The 16,428-nt window shown below is 36.8% G+C and overlaps 2 protein-coding genes and 2 long non-coding RNA genes across 9 annotated transcripts; 2 read left to right on the top strand and 2 right to left on the bottom strand.

Annotated features, from left to right (window-relative positions):
• The first annotated feature begins 2,655 nt into the window (after nucleotides 1-2,655).
• LOC132695990 (uncharacterized) lies at nucleotides 2,656-5,823 on the top strand. The gene has a single exon (XM_060660508.1). The coding sequence runs from the start codon at nucleotides 2,656-2,658 to the stop codon at nucleotides 5,821-5,823; it is 3,168 nt and encodes a 1,055-aa protein (XP_060516491.1).
• A 21-nt stretch (nucleotides 5,824-5,844) lies between these two features.
• On the top strand, nucleotides 5,845-6,765 carry LOC132695991 (uncharacterized). The gene has a single exon (XM_060660509.1). The coding sequence runs from the start codon at nucleotides 5,845-5,847 to the stop codon at nucleotides 6,763-6,765; it is 921 nt and encodes a 306-aa protein (XP_060516492.1).
• A 1,468-nt stretch (nucleotides 6,766-8,233) lies between these two features.
• Nucleotides 8,234-13,929, bottom strand: LOC132695980 (uncharacterized). Of its 6 annotated transcripts, none has more exons than XR_009617968.1 (6): nucleotides 13,738-13,929; nucleotides 10,427-11,895; nucleotides 10,051-10,367; nucleotides 9,566-9,986; nucleotides 8,490-9,506; nucleotides 8,234-8,429 (listed from the first exon to the last, which is right to left on the bottom strand). It is a non-coding gene; the product is annotated as an uncharacterized LOC132695980 (long non-coding RNA). The 6 variants fall into 6 exon arrangements; XR_009617965.1 differs by having other exon boundaries at nucleotides 9,566-9,676; nucleotides 9,789-9,986; nucleotides 10,051-11,895; XR_009617969.1 differs by having other exon boundaries at nucleotides 9,575-9,986; nucleotides 10,051-11,895.
• Nucleotides 13,930-14,550: 621 nt separating this feature from the next.
• Nucleotides 14,551-16,227, bottom strand: LOC132695985 (uncharacterized). The gene is made up of 3 exons (XR_009617975.1): nucleotides 16,015-16,227; nucleotides 15,700-15,954; nucleotides 14,551-15,103 (listed from the first exon to the last, which is right to left on the bottom strand). It is a non-coding gene; the product is annotated as an uncharacterized LOC132695985 (long non-coding RNA).
• Between the last annotated feature and the right edge of the window lie 201 nt (nucleotides 16,228-16,428).

Raw genomic sequence — 16,428 nt, forward strand, 5'->3', positions numbered from 1 at the left:
ATTTAAAGTAAAAATAACTAAATTTCATTACATTAGATAACAATTTTTAATTAATATAGCTTTATGAGACACATTTATTTATCTTTGATTCAAACCATCTCAGTTGAAATGTAACAATTTTTCATGATGATAGTTCCTTGTTTGTATTAATTTTGGAGTTTCATATTTACTGAAAATAAAAAACAATAAATTAAAAGACCTGAAAAACAAAAGTATATTCAAAGTTATTATTTTATGAAATTCATTTTAAAATGTATCTTTAATAACTAATCAATGGTAATCCTTATATATTCATTGATAAATTAAAACAATGTTCAATTTTCTTTCTTTCATTATTTTAAATTACTAACAATTAAATTTCAGACAAATAATAATCTTAATATGGCAATCAATAAAGAATATTTTCATCAGCAAAAATGTATAATCGAAATTTTCCAGTAAATGAAATTTAAAATTGTAAAACTCTACTAAACATAAAAATTCAATCTAAAAATGATAAATATTTTTAAACATGATTTAATCATTCACCTGATATTTCCTTGATATAAAAGTAACTACAATTCTTTCAATGAAACAGTAATTTTCAGTCGACAAAATTTTATAAATTATCTTTATCCATATCCGATTGCATAAAAAGGGAGAAAGCCTCGTATTTTCTGCTTACCGAGTGCTTTGCTTTAACATGAGCAAGATTGGGAGTCTTCGGAATGACCCTGATCGATCGGGATTCAGTGCATGGTATTACTAGAATAAAGAAGTTGCTAACCTTCTATAGAAAGGGTGGCATTTTCACGAGCGCGCCCCCCTTCAATAACAATACCAATATCCATATCCGATAAAAATAATTTTAAACGAATTATAATGATTCTTGACAATCAAACTTTTAAAAGTTGTGTAGTATCAATATATATGTTAATGTTAGTTATATGTTAATATATATTTTTCGGTAACTTCATTTTTTTTTTGTTTTGGGATAGCTTTTTATTTTCGCGCTGTGTATACAACACCCCCACCATACCCAACCTTGGTTAAGCCGCGCGAAAAGACAGACTTGCGTGAGCGTCCGTAGTGCGAACCACGAAAAACCAAGCTCTCTTCTGTGACCGGTTCGCGAGAACCCCGCGCTGTGTTGTGGTCCTTACCACCCCCAATCCTCCAGAAAATACCCCTAAGAAGACCCGGCCGGGCAGACGACGACGCGGGAAACCATCAAGGTGGGTGATTAACCGTTTCGGGTGTTGTATGTCCTACCGTTTTCTTGCCGCTCTTTCTCGTTTTAATTTTGAGGGTGATTTACAACCACCTTCCCCCAACCCTTTACATATTGGTCCTTCTCCCCAAATCAGAATCAGTCTTTTGGATTTTTATAGTCATTCACAAACTTTAGTAATTTAAATACATGTTCGCTATCGTGAACAGGTTAGCAAAAAACGTGTAAAGTTTGGAGCGCAAAAAAGCGGTTTCATAAAAAGTGTTTACCGTCGTTTCGAATTGCGGCCTTTTTATTTGATTCGTTCTAAGCATATTTTCTGCGTGCTCAAATTCTTCTTCCTTTTAATTTACGTGGGTACTTTGTTTCGAGACTTAGGAGTGCATTTGTTTACAAAGCGATTTACAATGTCGGAAATGGATAAATTTATTGCTAAGCGGGATTTAACACTTAGACGCGTTAACGATATATTGTTAGCGGGTCAGAAAGCTCGCGTTGAACCCGATGATGACGAAATCTTATGCAAATTCCAGTGCATGGTGGAGGATTTGCCGAGTTTAGTTAGCACTTTTGAGTCCTTGCAATTGGAAGTAGTCTCCTTAGCGAATGATTCGGAAAGAGATCGACAGTTTGCGGTTCAAGATCACTTTGATCAGTTGCATTATTCAATTCGATCTATTGCCAAGCGATTATTTGAGAAAGTGGAACCTAAGGCAGGCTCTCCGGTACCATCTGTAGTTGGTCGAGAGTCGCAAAGAAATAGTAATCTCCGACTCCCCCGTATTATCATTCCGAAATTTGATGGCGAATTGAAAAATTGGCCTACATTTTTTGATATGTTTAACACGTTGATCCATAATAATTCTTCCCTTTCAAACATTGAAAAATTTCAATTTTTAGTATCTTATTTGGAAAAGGATGCTCTCAGTGTCGTGAAGAATTTGCCAATTAAGGATGCCAATTATAGTATAGCTTACAATGCCCTCGTGAAGCGTTATCAAAACGATCGATTGTTGTTAACCGATTATTGGCTGTCGATCTTTCGGGCTCCGACTATGAAGAGTGACTCGGTTGTTGAACTGAGGAGATTGCTTTCAACATTTTCAGAGAATCTTGCAGCTATCGATAAATTCGATATCGACTAGTGGGATTTTACAAAATTCAATTTGCTCTTAGAGAAACTCCACTCAACTCTCAAGACGAGGTTCGAACTCAAATTTTGTGATAAAGATATCCCAACTTTTCAAGATTTATGTGATTTTTTGGAACAGAATTGTAAAGCTTTAGAAAACTCTTTAGTTACCTCAAAAGGTATTACCCCTACCAAGAGGCTTGAGGTTTCGAAGCGACTTTCAACCGATACACGTAGACCCACATCTATGATAGCGACGTCTACCCCTCCGAGTGCTGATGTGAGTTGCACCAGTAAGTGTTTATACTGCCCTATGGACTACCATCCTCTGACAAAGTGTGATTCCTTCCTATCTCTTGAGCCCCCTCAAAGGCATGTGTTCATCAAGCAACATCGTTTGTGCTTTAATTGCTTCGCGCGATCCCATGGTGTTGGAAGATGCCCCTCCAAGATTAATTGTCGTGTATGTGGCAAGCGCCACCATACTTTAGTGCATTTTGGAAATGCTACTACCCCCTCCCCGTTGAATGAAGCTCCCCCTGCTTCCGGCAACCAGGAAGGTACTATCCCTAGTCCGGTGACCATGATGACCAATCTCTCTTCTCAAAAGGTCGTGCTCTTTGCCACTTGCTTGGTGTCCGTTTCGGATAAATCTGGCAGACTTGTTACTTGTCGTGCACTGTTGGATTCAGCTAGTCAAGCCAGTTTTGTGACAGATTCCTTTGCGAAGAAATTGGAGCTTCCAAGGTCTCTCTCTCCGACACCAATTCAAGCCCTCAACCAAATGTCGACGTCTGCGTTAGGGAAGGTTGCCCTGAGCGTGACCCCCTCCCAAAGAAAATCCCCTGCTCTCCATATAGAGGCTTTAGTTATTCCATCTATTTGTGATAAGGTACCCTACCAGGTGATTGATAAGCAGAATCTAAAACATCTCAGGTCCCTACCCTTGGCTGATCCCCACTTCTGTGAACCCAACGAAATAGACGTGCTTTTAGGGGCAGAGGTTTACGGAGATATTTGTTTGCTTGGATTTAGAAAAGGACAGAACGGTGGCCCATGCGCTTTTCGGACCATCTTCGGATGGGTTGTCCTAGGAAAAGTGAATTCTTTAGAACCATCTTCTCCCATTAGTTTTTATATTACTGTGAGTACTGCTGTTGATGTTTCTTTGAAGAGATTTTGGGAACTTGAGTCCGTCCCTTCAAAGACCTTTATGTCTCCTGAAGACAAATTGTGTGAGGAGATCTTTCTCTCTACCCATTCCCGTGCCCCTTCAGGTAGATACGTCGTATCCTTACCCTTTAAGGATAAACACCCTTCACTTGGTGAATCTTACCCTCAAGCCCTTAGGCGATTCCAGTTGTTAGAGGCGCATTTGGCCAAGAACCCAACTTTGCGATTAGCCTACAACGAGTTCTTGAGAGATTATTGGGAACAAGGTCACATGGCACTCGTTAGCGACCTGCCGCCCTCTTCCCAAGGTTACTACATTCCTCATCACGCCGTCTGGAAGTCACATAGCGAACCCCTTAAATTGCGTGTTGTGTTTGATGCTTCAGCTAAAACTTCCAACGACCGGTCTCTGAACGATCTTCTATTTACGGGTCCCAAGCTCCAACCCGACTTTGGAGCCATTTTGCTCATCTTTCGACTGTACTGTGTGGTTTTCACCACCGATATTCGTCAGATGTATCGTCAAATCCTAGTGAGTGACGCCGACCACCTCTTCCAGCGGATTCTGTGGCGTTTTGATCCCCGCGAAGCAGTGCGAGAGTACGTCTTGTCAACGGTGGTCTATGGACTAAGTTGTAGCCCATACTTGGCTATCCGCGTGTTGCGTCAGCTTGCTAGGTACGAAGGAGTGCGTTACCCGTTAGCAGCCCGTCTCCTAGATTGCCAAACCTACATCGACGACATTATCGGAGGAACAGACTCGTTGGAGGAAGCCCGTGAGTTGAGGGATCAATTAGTATCGCTGCTAAAATTGGGTGGTTTCGAGTTGCGCAAATGGGCGAGCAACTCCCCCGAGTTATTGAGTTCACTCCCCGCTTCACATCATCAACCCGTTTCCCTATGCGGAGACAACAATCCCAGTTTAAAGGTGTTGGGATTGCAGTGGTGTCCCTTACGGGATGTGTTCTCCTACCGCATCCAAGTAGCGGATAGGACGTGCACAAAAAGGAATATTTTGTCGCAAGTAGCCCAAATATACGATCCCCTAGGTTTTTTATCCCCGGTCGTGTTGACTGCCAAAATTCTCCTACAGAGGCTTTGGTCCCAGGGCGTCGATTGGGGTGCACCTCCCCCCCGCGACATATTCGAAGATTGGAGTTCGTTTTCGTCTCAGCTGGACAGTCTTTCTGGGCTGACAATCCCTCGTCGGGTACTGCCTAGCAATGGCGTCCAGGTGGAGACGCACGGATTTTGTGACGCTTCGGAGCGCGGATACGGTGCAGCCGTGTATCTGCGAAGCGTCAGAGAGGGCCATATCTCTGTCACCCTTCTGTGTGCAAAGAATCGGGTAGCGCCTTTGAAGCGAGTGTCGATCCCCCGTCTGGAGTTGTGCTCAGCGTTACTGCTCGCCCAACTCGTAGATTTCGTCCGATCCACTATAGCCTCTGAGTTGACTATCACGAGAGTATTCGCCTGGAGTGACTCCAAAATTGCGTTGTCTTGGATAAAGTTCTCCCCCCACAGATGGAAAACTTTTGTGGCCAATCGCGTGTCCCTCATTCAGGACATCATTTCCCCCAGTTCCTGGCATCACGTCGCCGGTTCATCCAACCCTGCTGACTGCGCATCCCGAGGGCTTTTCCCCGAGCAAATATTAATCCACCCCTCTTGGTTCTGTGGTCCCCCTTGTTTGCGTCTTCCGGTGGAAGAGTGGCCCACCTCCGACTTCACCCCCGGAGACGATCTGGAACTGGAACGTAAACCAGTGTTGACTTGTGTGTCCACCAATTTAGTTGACTCGCTCGGAGAACTGTTAACCCGTTTCTCGTCGTTACGAAAAATTGAGAGGATCCTGACTTATTGTTGTAGGTTTCTAAATAATTGTCGTACCCCCGTTCATAAGCGAGCGCTTGATAATTTGTCTTTTGCGGACACGTATCACGCCCGCACCTTGCTGACAGGATACGTCCAACGTGAGGTGTTCGCCGGTTTGCTGAAGTGTCTTCGAAACGGTAAACTGTGCCCCAAACCTTTACGCTCCCTAGCGCCCTTTATCGACGAGCACGGTCTCATTCGAGTCGGTGGCAGACTCCGAGGTTCTGCGTTGTCTTTCGACGTAAAACATCCTCTTCTACTACCTCGAGACCATCGCTTTACCGAACTCGTGATCGAAAAGTTCCATAAGAAAAATTGCCACCCGGGCCCCCAATCGTTGTTGTACCAGATTTCACAACAATTCTGGATTTTGTCCGCCCGCAGAGCAATTCGTCACACCCTATCGCAGTGTTACCGATGCTTCCGTGTCTAACCTTCTTGTGTACAGCCATTCATGGCTGATTTACCCCCCGTTCGTGTATCGCAGGTCAAGCCATTCGCGCATACCGGTGTCGATTTCGACGGTCCAATTTCCATTACCCTGGCGCGAAGGCGCGGCGCTAAGACTCAGGCGGCTTACATTTGCCTATTCGTTTGCATGGCTACCAAAGCCATCCATTTGGAATTGGCTTCTGAACTCAGCTCAGACGCATTCTTGGCCGCTTTTCGGCGCTTTGTCGCTCGCCGCGGGCGTTGCACTGACATGTATAGTGATCAGGGTAGAAATTTTGTCGGTGCTAACCAGTTGTTGGTACAGTATTGCCAGCAGTCCGCCGACCAGTGTGAGGTGCGCTGGCACTTCAACCCACCCTCCAGTCCTCACTTTGGAGGTCTTTGGGAGGCCGGCGTCAAGTCGGTAAAGACCCATTTGTTTCGTGTGATAGGCTCTCAAATCCTGACTTTCGAGGAAATGTCGACAGTGTTAACTCAGGTGGAATCCATACTGAATTCCCGCCCATTATGTAGTTTGAGTTCCAACCCAAACGATTTGCATAGCCTTACTCCTGGGCATTTTCTGACCCTGGAGCCCCTATCTGCCCCTCCCGACGACCCTTTAGCTAATCTGAACACTAACAGACTCACTCGTTGGCAGCTCATGCAGCAGTTGCATCAGCACTTCTGGGACAGATGGCATCGGGAATACCTCCACCAGCTGCAGCAACGGCACAAGTGGAACACCACGACTAACCCCCCAAAAGTTGGTCAGTTGGTTTTAATTAAAGACGAGAACCTCCCCCCGTTAAAGTGGCTTCTGGGCCGCATCACGCGCTTGTACCCCAGTTCCGACAAGAAAATTCGCGTTGTGCAAGTACACACGGCCAAAGGCACTTTCGATCGACCTTTGGTCAAATTATCTTTTGTCCCTAACTGTTAACCTGTTCAAGGGGCAACCGTGTATATAGTATAGGATAAGTTTATGGGAAAAATTGGGTATTTTTGGGAGGCCGGAATGTTAAGGGATGAATAACATTTTTCGGTAACTTCATAATTTTTTTTTGTTTTGGGTTAACTTTTTATTTTCGCGCTGTGTATACAACACCCCCACCATACCCAACCTTGGTTAAGCCGCGCGAAAAGACAGACTTGCGTGAGCGTCCGTAGTGCGAACCACGAAAAACTAATCTCTCTTCTGTGACCGGTTCGCGAGAACCCCGCGCTGTGTTGTGGTCCTTACCACCCCCAACCCTCCAGAAAATACCCCTAAGAAGACCCGGCCGGGCAGACGACGACGCGGGAAACCATCAAGGTGGGTGATTAACCGTTTCGGGTGTTGTATGTCCTACCGTTTTCTTGCCGCTCTTTCTCGTTTAAATTTTGAGGGTGATTTACAACCACCTTCCCCCAACCCTTTACATATTGGTCCTTCTCCCCAAATCAGAATCAGTCTTTTGGATTTTTATAGTCATTCACAAACTTTAGTAATTTAAATACATGTTCGCTATCGTGAACAGGTTAGCAAAAAACGTGTAAAGTTTGGAGCGCAAAAAAGCGGTTTAATAAAAAGTGTTTACCGTCGTTTCGAATTGCGGCCTTTTTATTTGATTCGTTCTAAGCATATTTTCTGCGTGCTCAAATTCTTCTTCCTTTTAATTTACGTGGGTACTTTGTTTCGAGACTTAGGAGTGCATTTGTTTACAAAGCGATTTACAATGTCGGAAATGGATAAATTTATTGCTAAGCGGGATTTATCACTTAGACGCGTTACCGATATATTGTTTTGTTTGTGTTTGAGGGTGATTTACAACCACCTTCCCCCAACCCTTTACAATATACTTTATAATTTATCTTGTTCATATTCTATATAATTCCATTTTAGAGTAAATTGTGGAATCTTTCTATAACTGAAAACAAAGAGGTTAGAAACAGTAAATTAAATTTCAGTCAAATAATAATCTTAATACGGCAATCAATAATTAATATTTTCATCAGCAAAAATGTATAATCGAAATTTTCCAGTAAATCAAATTTAAAATTGTAAAACTCTACTAAACATAAAAATTCAATCTAAAAATGATAAATATTTTTAAACATGATTTAATCATTCACCTGATATTTCCTTAATATAAAAGTAACTACAATTCTTTCAATGAAACAGTAATTTTCAGTCGACAAAATTTATAAATTATCTTTACCCATATCCGATTGCATAAAAAGGGAGAAAGCCTCGTATTTTCTGCTTACCGAGTGCTTTGCTTTAACATGAGCAAGATTGGGAGTCTTCGGAACGACCCTGATCGATCGGGATTTAGCGCATGGTAGTACTAGACTAAAGAAGTTGCTAACCTTCTATAGAAAGGGTGGCATTTTGGACGTTCTCTAGAGCGGTCTGGTGGCCTAAATGCTTGGACGCCCACGAGCGCCTCCCTTCAATATCAATACCAATATCCATATCCGATAGAAATCATTTTAAACGAATTATAATGATTCTTGACAATGAAACTTTTAAAAGTTGTGTAATATCAATATATACTTTATAATTTATCTTGTTCATATTCTATATAATTCCATTTTAGGGTAAATTGTGGAATCTTTCTATAACTGAAAAACAAATAGAGGTTAGAAACAGTAATATAAACAATAAGTTTAAACATTACATACCTTTCATTTATTATAGAATATATTAGTTTCTATTTAAAAAACAATCTTCGAGATATATTCTTTACACAATAGAAGATATCTTTGCTGAAATTTAACATGTTTCCAAAATTTTCTATGGTTAGTGTTTGCAAATTGACGTTTTACCATAGATGTATCTCTTATAGATTCTTTATGTATTCTAAGGTTATAAGAATGCATTGACTAATCTCTCAACTATTAATGACATCACAAATCCTCAACATGCCTCAAGAGTAATAGAAACACACATATTCATTGCGACCTAATAATAAAAAATATTTGTAAAAATTAGGCTTATGTTAGTCTTTTTTTTATTCTAATGTAAAATGTATATGTTTTTTTTTTCACTTCCGATTCAACAGGTTTTGTTCTAGTTGTTGTTCTTGTTTGGAGGAGTGTATGTGTGTCTAAATAAAAAAAACACTAAAGATTTTTTTTATTTACATCAACATCGATAATATTTTTAAAATTAAAAAAAAAAACTATGGGACTGATGCGGGCAGAGAGGATGCTAAACTTGCAAAATGTTTAAGTTTTTTTCTGCATTCGTCGGAGTGAAGGCGCGCCACTTGTAACTCGCTCTGCAGCAGGGCAATTTTAGTTTCAGTCTCTTTGATCCGGTCCTCGTTTCGCACCAGCTGCGACTCTAAAACCATTTTCAACTGGAACGCTTCGCATACCACCCTTCTTTCTTCGTCGTCGATAAACGTATCGAACCAACCGGAGGAGGAGGAGGATGAGCCGGTATGCTGCTGCTGCTGCTGCTGCTGAACCGTTTCTTCGCTTTTTCTTTTTTTTTTGTGAGGCTTTGGGGGTGTCGTCGCACTACGACATGTTTACGCAGGTTGAAGCTTTACACTGTGCCCATTCACGGCCTAAAAGGCATGACCAGTCAAACTTCAAAAGGATTAACTCGATGCACCATTAAATCACAAAATCAAGCAACTCCTCTACTTTCGTTCGATGCCATTGTCGTACCACAGCTATGTACTGAGAGACCTGCAATCCAACTCGATAACGCTGGCAGAGAAAATTTAAAAAATCTGGAGTTGGCTGACCGCAATTACCATATTCCCGGTGTTGTAGATCTTGTAATTGGCGATTAACTGGTCAAATCCTACTCGCTGGACGCATCCCAGGTGCGTCCGGTCATCCATCTGCTTTAGAAACTAATAGGAAAGGTACAAAACTAGTTGAATAATTTGTCGACTGTTACGTCATGTTGCAGCAGTATTGGCATAGATACTTATTTTCTGAAATTCTGGGAAGTAGAAAGCATACCGACTAAGCATCCCGCTTCCCCGGAGGACGAAAGGTGTGAGACTATTTTCGCAAATACGACCCGCAGGAACAAGAGTGGTAGATTTATCGCATCCCTACCCTTTAAACACCCAGAATCTTAGCTTGTTGTCGCTGGAAAAGCGTCTTTCTCGAAACCCAGAGCTCTATTCTATGTATCTCGACTTTATGCGCGATTACCTGAAAGATATTTATAAAGGTTCTTGGATTACAATGGAGCCACATCTCCGATGCTTTTTCATACCATTGCCTACCTGGCCTTGCATGTAGATGAATAAAGGGACATCCAGGCCCACATAACCTCACTTTTTGGCTTCCCTGCCACGGCCCCTCCGCCCACGGGTCTTCTTCTTTTACCCTGGACCCATTGGCCACCAGCCCATGGACCACTCGGCCATGGTCTTCTTCTTTTTGTGTTCTGGCCGTTCGCCATAGGTCACTCGCCCAAACCTTACCAAACCGTCGTCAGTGGTGCCAACCGTAGTCCGTGGTGCCAACCAAACCGTTGTCTTTGTCCGTTCGCCCGCGTGCCGTTCGGGGACCCCCGCCATCTCGGGGGGGCTGCCGTGAAAACCCGTCCGTCGTTGAACGGTCACTTTAATGCCGAGCTAATTATGTACCGTCGGTTCCGTCCCGTTGCTGCTAGATGTCGCGCGCGCCGTTCGCCCGCGTGCCGTTCGGTGGCCCCCCGCCCGCGCGGGGGCGTAGCCCCCGATCGTTGTCAGTGGTGCCAAATTAACCAAACCGTGGTGCCAACCTAACCGTGGTCCGTGGTGCCAACCGTCGTCCGTGGTGCCAACCAAGTGACGCAAACGTCACCGGCAGGGAGGCGTAAATAAGATAAGAATATCCGTTGATAATGCTATTAATAAAACATCCGGAACACGCAATAACATTTCAGTTTAATAATGAACGTCACACCGCCGAGAAATTATTTCGTCTACTCCAAAAAAATCGTGTGTTCAAAGTATAATTACGCGCGCAAATACAAATATCAGCTACAACCGTATTGGATAAGCAAAGTAAAACTCCTTGACGTGTGTCCAAAGTGTACCCATCCTACAGTGCATCTTGTGAGATACGACACCCGTCATTACTACTAAAATGACAACCAAAAAACGCGTATTCACCTGTTTTATAAATTGTGATGATATGAAAGAAAAACTGGAAGCAATGCAAGGCCAGGTAGCCTGGTACATCGGCCAACAAGAAACAGGTAGGCTTTCGCAATGAATTTTACGCGAACTATTGAGGACGCTCAAAATTTAATTTTCGCTTTTCGTCAAGTGAACAAGGAGCGAACGGAGGTTAAACCGCCGCGTGCAATGCTCCACCACAGAATCATCTCGGTGTCTTCTACGTCTCTTCTTCGTGTTCGAATGTGGTTGTATCTACCATAGATTCAAATTCGGATGGGCACTGCAGAACCGTATTGGATAACGTCGCAACTGTCAATGACTTCACAAATTTCACGTTAGAATTAAAATATGTCATATTGGTAATTTCACGAATTAGGCAATTATGTGATATTATGTATGATATTATTAGGCAATTACATGCGATGAAATATTAGAAAATTATTGTAGTTTTTTGGTAATTTCGTTAAGATGTTTAAACATCATTATGCAAAAATATCTATTTTTCTTTTACTTTTTCCTTAATTATAATACTTTAGGAAGGGAAGTAATTTATGTAGTAATAAATATTTTTGAATTATTATTTTTTACATAAACGATATTTTATTCTTTATAGTTTTCTTTTATTTCATTTCTTGTCGTCACTTTATGTTCTTAAAAGAAATAAAAAGGAATCTGTAAACAATACCGAATTTGTTTGACAGATTGTGTAGACTTATGTTTTACATTTCTTGTGTTAAACTCGAAAAACTTATTATGTTACATAAAACGAATATAAAAAACTTACTTGTTAAATTGAAATTTATGTCTAAATGAAGTATTTTCTTGGATGACTCGACGAATACTTACAAAGTTTCAATGATCGTTTATTTAATAAAATTGTCTCTCTTTTTTTTATAATTGATGAATGATATTCTTCATAACTAAGTTGTCGGTAGTGACTTATTGTCCACCTAGAAATATATAATAATTTTTACATTTTCATTGAGAGAAATAAATGGAAAATTTTACATTCAAAAAGAAATATTAGAAAATTAGAATTTAAAAAACTTGAATAATTTAAAAAATACATAAATAAATGAAACACATTAAAACACTAATATTTCATATTAAGAATAATAATATAAATATTAAAAGAAAATTAAGATTAATTATCATGTTTTCATTCATTCATTTAAATATATATATTTTTTAATTATTTCTTTTTATTTAGATGATATAAGCCTTTGTAAAATAGTGATGGTAATTTTTTGGATGAAATTATCAGTTGGTTCATGTTCAATAACTGATTGAAGGCATTCCTTATAGGGAAATTGTTAATGATGGTTTGTTTTTAATCTGCAGGATTATAACATGAAAAAAATTTACCGTCAAAAAAGTAAATAAAATATTTTAAATTTATCATGCAATTTTAGTAAATAAATTGAAAATCGTCTATTTGAATACTTACACATATATATGATTCATTTAAATGTTGACAAAAACAATAAAACTAACTTGAATTGTGTAAATAATTATAAAAGATTATATGAAACGTTAATTTTATACCAAATATCAATTACGACTTATAATTTGAACATGATAAAACTTTACCTGTGTTTCTATCCATTTATCCGAATAATATTTTACTTAGATAATTTTTTTCCAAATTGGCAATGATGGTTTTTATTTAAATTTCTTATGATAATTTATCTAGAAGTTATCAGAAGTCGTTTTATTGATAACTCATTGATGATAATTTTTGCTGTTAAACTACCCTCTTCTAAGCGGTTCTTCAATGGTCTAATTTGTTACCTGGGACGTCAGTTTTTTTTTTTAGGGGGTAACCATAGGAAACAAAACGATTATGAATTAGAGGTAATGAAAAATAATATGGCATAAAAATTAAAAATGTTATATTAAATACCTTTAATTTAAAAATTCGTCGACACGTACCCATTTTGACATTTTCTACGTTTAACTGTGTTCGCGTTTACCATAGTTTGAAACTCGGATGGGCATTGTAAAACCGCATCAAATAATCCTACAACTGTTGATGACGTCATAAATTTAAAATTGTCATTATTAATATTAGAATTAAGATTATGTATTATTATTGTTGATTGGATAAATGAAGTAATTATGTACAAAGACATTACAATTTTTGTTAATTTCATCATGATGTTTAGATATTGTTGTTGGAAAATATATTTAAAAGTAATTTGTAATCTTTTACATTATTTTCTTAAAGAAGTAAAAAGGAATCTGTAATTTCGAAATTGCTTGATAAATGGCGTAGATTTATGCTTTGTATATATTTGTTTTTCAGCTTGAAAATATAGGATACTATGTAAAATAATTATTGATTTTAATTTGATATATTTTATAAAATAAATATTAAAGACTTACTTGTTAAATTAAAATTTCTTTATCCAAATAATGTATTTAATTTAATAAAATAATGTATTGTATCAATTATTTGTCGCAAATTCTCAAATTCTATAATCATCACAAATGAAATAAAAATAAATTAGAGGTTATAAAAAATAAAATCACATACGACAAAATATTACAAAAATATTGTATCTTCTTTTACATTTAATGAAAACTATTTTAGTCAAAATGAAAAGATTTTTTATGATAAAACATCTGATTTTTGTATTGCATTAATTATTTTTCCACAAATTCTTAAATCCTGCAACCATCGGAGACAAAACAATAACAAATTAAAGATTATGGAAATTATTATCACATAAAAATTTTAGAGGTTATGAAAAATAATATCGCATAAAAATTAAAAATGTTATATTAAATACCTTTAATTTGTAAAATGTATTTGTTTCTCTTGGAAATAAATCCCAGTGACGCATTTTTTCACGCAATTGACGACGACATGCCATAATTTAAAAATTCGTCGACACGTACCCATTTTGACATTTTCTACGTTTAACTGTGTTCGCGTTTACCATAGTTTGAAACTCGGATGGGCATTGTAAAACCGCATCAAATAATCCTACAACTGTTGATGACGTCATAAATTTAAAATTGTCATAATTAATGTTAGAATTAAGATTATGTAATATTATTGTTGATTGGATAAATGAAGTAATTATATACAAAGGCATTACAATTTTTGTTGATTTCATCATGATGTTTAGGTATTGTTATTGGAAAATATGTTGGAAAATATATTTGAAAGTAATTTGTAATCTTTTACATTATTTTCTTAAAGAAAAAGGAATCCGTAATTTCGAAATTGCTTGATAGATGGTGTAGATTTACGCTTTGTATATATTTGTTTTTCAGCTTGAAAATATAGGATAATATGTAAAATAATTATTGAATTTAATTTGATATATTTTCTAAAATAAATATTAAAGACTTACTTGTTAAATTAAAATTTCTTTATACAAATAATGTATTTAATTTAATAAAATAATGTATTGTACCAATTATTTGTCGCAAATTCTCAAATTCTATAATCATCACAAATGAAATAAAAATAAATTAGAGGTTATAAAAAATAAAATCACATAAAATTTAAAGATTCTATATTAAATACCTGTTATCTGTAAAGTGTATTTATGTCATCAACGATAATATTTTAAAAATTTCATAAATTACACGATTATATACGACCAAATATTAGAAAAATATTGTATCTTCATTTACATTTAATGAAAACTATTTTAGTCAAAATGAAAATATTCTTTATGATAAAACATCTGGTTTTTGTATTGCATTAATTATTTTTCCACAAATTCTTAAATCCTGCAACCATCGGAGACAAAACAATAATAAATTAGGGATTATGGAAATTATTATCACATAAAAATTAAGATTGTTATATTAAATACCTTTTATGTTTCTTTATGAAATAAATTCCAGTAATACGTTCTTTATGCGATCATCAACGATATTTTTAGAATCTTGAAATTTATAGACATGTATGTTTTCTTACCATCATTTGACTGTAGTTGGGTCTATCATAATTTCTAATAATTTGGATGGTGATTTAAAGTAAAAATAACTAAATTTCATTACATTAGATAACAATTTTTAATTAATATAACTTTATGAGACACATTTATTTATCTTTGATTCAAACCATCTCAGTTGAAATGTAACGATTTTTCATGATGATAGTTCCTTGTTTGTATTAATTTTGGAGTTTCATATTTACTGAAAATAAAAAACAATAAATTAAAAGACCTGAAAAACAAAAGTATATTCAAAGTTATTATTTTATGAAATTCATTTTAAAATGTATCTTTAATAACTAATCAATGGTAATGATAATATATTCATTGATAAATTAAAACAATGTTTAATTTTCTTTCTTTCATTATTATAAATTACTAACAATTAAATTTCAGACAAATCATAATCTTAATATGGCAATCAATAATTAATATTTTCATCAGCAAAAATGTATAATCGAAATTTTCCAGTAAATGAAATTTAAAATTGTAAAACTCTACTAAACATAAAAATTCAATCTAAAAATGATAAATATTTTTAAACATGATATAATCATTCACCTGATATTTCCTTGATATAAAAGTAACTACAATTCTTTCAATGAAACAGTAATTTTCAGTCGTCAAAATTTATAAATTATCTTTACCCATATCCGATTGCATAAAAAGGGAGAAAGCCTCGTATTTTCTGCTTACCGAGTGCTTTGCTTTAACATGAGCAAGATTGGGAGTCTTCGGAATGACCCTGATCGATCGGGATTCAGCGCATGGTATTACTAGACTAAAGAAGTTGCTAACCTTCTATAGAAAGGGTGGCATTTTGGACATTCTCTAGAGCGGTCTGGTGGCCTAAATGCTTGGACGCCCACGAGCGCCTCCCTTCAATATCAATACCAATATCCATATCCGATAAAAATCATTTTAAACGAATTATAATGATTCTTGACAATGAAACTTTTAAAAGTTGTGTAATATCAATATATACTTTATAATTTATCTTGTTCATATTCTATATAATTCCATTTTAGGGTAAATTGTGGAATCTTTCTATAACTGAAAAACAAATAGAGGTTAGAAACAGTAATATAAACAATAAGTTTAAACATTACATACCTTTCATTTATTATAGAATATATTAGTTTCTATTTAAAAAACAATCTTCGAGATATATTCTTTATACAATAGAAGATATCTTTGCTGAAATTTAACATGTTTCCAAAATTTTCTATGGTTAGTCTTTGCAAATTGACGTTTTACCATAGATGTAACTCTTATAGATTCTTTATGTATTCTAAGGTTATAAGAATGCATTGAATAATCTCTCAACTATTAATGATATCACAAATCCTCAACATGCCTCAAGAGTAATAGAAACACACATGTTCATTGCGACCTAATAATAAAAAATATTTGTAAAAATTAGGCTTATGTTAGTCTTTTTTTTATTCTAATGTAAAATGTATATGTATTTTTTTTTCACTTCCGATTCAACAGGTGTTGTTCTAGTTGTTGTTGTTGTTTGGAGGA

This window comes from Cylas formicarius, unplaced genomic scaffold (assembly GCF_029955315.1).
Source record: "Cylas formicarius isolate icCylForm1 unplaced genomic scaffold, icCylForm1.1 PGA_scaffold_18__1_contigs__length_1836631, whole genome shotgun sequence".
In the NCBI taxonomy this organism is placed as follows: domain Eukaryota; kingdom Metazoa; phylum Arthropoda; class Insecta; order Coleoptera; family Brentidae; genus Cylas; species Cylas formicarius.